Source organism: Lupinus angustifolius, chromosome LG08 (assembly GCF_001865875.1).
Source record: "Lupinus angustifolius cultivar Tanjil chromosome LG08, LupAngTanjil_v1.0, whole genome shotgun sequence".
NCBI classification, from domain to species: Eukaryota; Viridiplantae; Streptophyta; class Magnoliopsida; order Fabales; family Fabaceae; genus Lupinus; species Lupinus angustifolius.
This window is the reverse complement of record NC_032016.1, coordinates 11,182,026-11,186,864: the sequence shown is the minus strand read 5'-3', so window position 1 is coordinate 11,186,864 and position 4,839 is coordinate 11,182,026. Positions and strand designations below refer to the sequence as shown.

At 31.0% G+C, this 4,839-nt stretch overlaps 1 protein-coding gene across 1 annotated transcript; it reads left to right on the top strand.

Moving 5' to 3' along the window:
* LOC109353498 (S-adenosylmethionine decarboxylase proenzyme-like) lies at positions 2,701-4,092 on the top strand. Its single transcript, XM_019595798.1, has one exon. It carries the CDS (start codon positions 2,843-2,845, stop codon positions 3,935-3,937), a length of 1,095 nt encoding a protein of 364 aa, XP_019451343.1. The 5' UTR covers positions 2,701-2,842; the 3' UTR covers positions 3,938-4,092.

The window sequence follows — 4,839 nt, the reverse complement described above, 5'->3', positions numbered from 1 at the left end:
TAAAAAAATTAACACAAATGAACTATAGATGATATAGTAATTGTGCATAAATCTTTATACCAACAAAAATATATATATATATAATACACTCTATTTAACAATCTATATCAAATATATTCTTCCATGACTATACTCTAAATATATGTACAAAACACCATACAATTCTATATAACCTATATCATAAAAGTATAAAACTGTATTATATTAAATTATTTTCAAATAAAATACCATAAATATTAAATTAATAATGATATGTTTATTAATTCAAGGCTTGTCATATATAGATTTGTGGACGTAAGTGGAGATTGTTGCGAAATCTTAGCGTAGCAAAACAAGGAAGTCGTTGTAACGAAAAAAACGATAAGGACATTATGGTAATTCACTAATCCCCATGCAATTCGCGCCAATTCTGTCTTCGTTGTGTTCCTATATAAACACATTCTCCTTCTTACCAATTCTCTGCTTCTTGTTCCCTTTCAATTTCTTCATTCTAAGCTTTTCTTCAATTCTCCTTTGAATCATTGTAATAATTACATTCTCTTTATAACTTTGGATTCAGGAGTAGATCTCTGGAAAAGCTTAATTTGATTTGCGTTTGTTAATAATTGTAAGTATGGGATTTTATTTTCTTTCCTTTTTTAATATATATGATGCAATTAATCTTGATTCATTTCAATTGAATATAGATTTCTAATTCTTGGGTTGTTTTGCATTTTTATTTTCCTCTTTCATAAAATTGTCTTTGGTTAAGGGTTGTTTTTTTAGGATTAAAAGAAGTGATTGTTAGACAATGTAAAAAATCCATCAACTTTCAATAAATTTTGAATAAAGTAGAATCTATTTGTGTTAGGTTAAATCTAAAATAATTTTTTTTACTTGACAATCTATTCAGGTTAACCAGTAGCTATGGATTCTAATTATAGTGAAAAAATTGATTATTAATTTTTTTATCTAAACATATGTCTACCAGTTTTTTATAAGTGGGTTTTTAATAAATAACTGCTTTAGAGAAATAATCTCAATCAAGCATACTCTAAATGTAAGATTAATGTATGTTAACCTTTTCTTAGGAGTGATAAGGTAGTGAAGAAAGATGACGTAAGGAATGAAATACACGAGGTTGTAGGTTCGAGTTTCACTCTCAACAAAAGAAAAAGGAGTTACAAGGTGATTTGATGGTTAAGGTGAAGAAGATTGAGGGTGGATCACAACAAATTTTGTTTTCTCTTTTCTTTCAGGAGTGGAAAAATATACTAAAAAATAACTTAACAAATTCAACTTGCATGGTTCATTTTATTTGCTAAAATAACTTCAAAAATGAAGACTTGATTTATCTTCCATTTCATTCTCCTCCACCCCATTCATCCAAACATAGTATAAGTTATTCCCTTTGTGTATTTGAGACATGGTTTTAAATTGTGGAATGCAGTATTGCAATTATGGTTTTGATAATTTTCCCAATTAAAGTTGTTATACACTTTATTTTATATAAATTAGTCATGTATTGTTTAAGGCTTTTGAGTATTTACATAATTTACTTTACCACATATATTAACACATATAGTGGATATAAAGTGCTGCATTTGAAATTACATGTTATATAGCCTATGTTGAAATAAATGCATGAAGCATAGACATTAGAGAGATTGATTAATATAATATATATATTGTGGTACATGAAGGTGCGAATGAACTAATGGAATCAAAAGGTGGGAAGAAGAAGTCTAGTAGTAGTAGTAAATGTTTAGTGTATGAAGCTCCTCTTGGTTATATCATTGAAGATATTCGACCACACGGTGGAATCAAGAAGTTCAGATCTGCTGCATACTCCAACGTAACTTCTTACTTCATCTTCTTTCTTATATAATTTTTAGACAATTACTTCTTTCATAATGTCATTAATGAACAACAATTCTTCACAATGATTGGCATAAGTGCAAGGCTAAGCTCAACTTAATGCATTTTATGATTACTCATATTCATAGGGAGGGTAATTCTTATGCTGATAAATTGGCTTCTTTCAGTATTGTTACGAAAACAAATGCTATTTGGAATTAAATTCCTAGACTTTTTGCTCACGATTTTACTAGGAATTGGTTGGATATTGCTAACTATAGATTTAGAAATGTTTAACATGGATTTGTTGTATGCTTCTTATTATTAATATATCGTACCTTTGTTTAAAAAAACAAACAATTCTTCACAACTTATGGACACAACTTTGGCTTTTGTATTTCACGTTATAAAATATGAAGTTGATAAGAAACTTTGGTAGATTGTATAAGCCTTCTAAACAATGACCTAACCATAATCCAACCCGATGTAAGATTTAAGTTAATATGTCCCTCATGCCGCCCCTCATGTCCCATATTCGACACATGTAGACATTCAAAAGATTAAAATGTCTAGACCTAATTCAATTCACAAACTAACTCATAGGATATAGTTTGTCCAAAACCTTATAAACAATTGTCCAATCATATTCCAATATGATGTGAGACTTATGTTAACACATCCCCGATACTCGAAAACTAACTTATGGATTTTCTAAGCCTTATAAATTGCTTAACCTTATTCCAATCGTATTGTGAAATATATCTTTAACTTTAGTGCACATTAGTTCTTAGGATTGGTTTGATTGTTTTTTTTAACTTATCTCATTCCTTTTGCAGTGCGCTCGGAAACCATCCTAATATTTTCTTGGTTGTGACTTGTAACGTAGCCCCTACCTAGGTTTTTCATACTGCAATATTATATATTCTACTCTCCTTCCCCTTCTTGTTTTTCTTGTTCTCTTCTTCTCTCTCTGGTGGTGCAACATCGTTTTTCTCTTGGAGTCAAAATGGCCTTGTCTTGCTCAGCTATTGGTTTTGAAGGCTATGAAAAGAGGCTTGAGATATCGTTCTTCGAGCCTAGCATTTTTTCTGATCCTAAAGGATTAGGGTTCCGATCATTTTCTAAAGACAAACTTGATGAGATTCTGAAACCAGCTGAATGCACCATTGTTTCCTCATTATCAAATGATTCTGTTGATTCTTATGTTCTTTCAGAATCAAGCTTATTTGTTTATCCTTATAAAGTTATCATCAAAACTTGTGGAACTACAAAGTTGCTTCTCTCAATCCCAGCCATTCTTAACTTGGCTGATGAACTTGCCCTTACTGTGAAATCTGTGAGGTATACTCGAGGAAGCTTCATTTTCCCTGGGGCACAACCATTCCCTCATCGTAGCTTTTCAGATGAAGTAACTCTTCTTGATACCTATTTTCACAATCTTGGTTCTGGCAGCATAGCTTATGAAATGGGTGACCCTGATAACAAGTCACAAATTTGGCACATTTACTCTTCTAGTGCTGAATTGCAAACCCCTTTGGAAGCAGTTTATGGCCTTGAGATTTGCATGACTGGTTTGGATAAAGAAAAAGCATCTGTGTTCTTCAAAGAGAATACTTGTAGTGCAGCATTGATGACCAAAGAATCTGGAATAAGGAACATTCTTCCACAATCTGAAATATGTGACTTTGATTTTGATCCTTGTGGCTATTCAATGAATGGTATAGAAGGTAATGCAATATCCACAATTCATGTCACCCCAGAAGATGGTTTCAGCTATGCTAGTTTTGAAGCTGTGGGTTATGCCTTTAAAGAGATAACACTGACACAACTTGTGGAAAGGGTTTTAACATGTTTCCAACCAAATGAGTTTTCTGTTGCTTTGCATACTAATGTGAATGGTGAAAAACTTGTTGAGAAATTTCCTCTAGACATAGAAGGATACTTTTGCAATGACAAAAGCTATGAAGTGCTTGGAGAAGGTGGTGCTGTAATGTTCCATAGTTTTGTTCAATCTGATTACCGTGCATCTCCTAGGTCTACTCTGAGATGTTGCAGCAGCTGGAGTGATGAAGAGAATTCAGATGAAGTGGAAGAGATTTAATTCTGAGAATTATATTTCTGTTTGATTTATCTTCACTATTATTACTTAAACATTGGGGGTTATGATGCAAGTGTGTGACAATGAAATATAATTTGTATAGTTTCTATTACTATTAAGCTTTGTTTCTGATTGTAATATATGCTGCTTTATATAAAGGTGTTGAACCTATATTTTACCTTTAACTAAATAAAAATGTGTTTTATAATATGAAATTTCTAGTTTGTGACAGGGGTGCACAGTTTATAGCTGGTGCTCCAATTCCCCACTTAAAAGCTTGGATGTGGCTAATATTTTAAATTATAGTTGTGGTGGTAAATATATGAGTATAATTGTAGTTATTGAGGTTGAAGTTATTCTAGGTATTAGAATGCGAATTGCAATGTGATCTTTTTTGATCAAAAAATTATTTTTGAATTTGATACAACTCAAATATAATTATGTTTCTATTCTGGTTCGATATTATATCACAATTATGATATAAATCAGGAATAGTCACCATAATCATAAAATTACAAGTGATTTAAATTTAGTATGGTTATCATGGAAACCTTAATCAGTTTTCGACTTTAGCCATAGATGTTGACGTGGAAGGTGATTACCAATTAATCATGCATGCAGAGTAAATGAGAGTACATCTATTTTCCTATATTTAATATCATTTTATGTATTATAATTTCTGATTGGTTAAAATAAAATTATTTAAGTTAAAATAATAATTATTAAATATTTTTCTGGTAAATCATATATCTTAATATATGGAATAATACAAAAGAGTGGAACAACAAATGTGTACCCGCATAACAATGATTATGCTGATTTTTCTTCTTTGGGGTCCTTCAGGATATTACAGGCCTTGCAATCTGTGTTTTCAAAGTGCTATTTTCCCTTTATTTCTAGATTAG

Bases quoted from the DNA above. Each gene is read 5' to 3' on its own strand.
- LOC109353498 (XM_019595798.1), top strand. From the start codon at position 2,843: ATGGCCTTGTCTTGCTCAGCTATTGGTTTTGAAGGCTATGAAAAGAGG.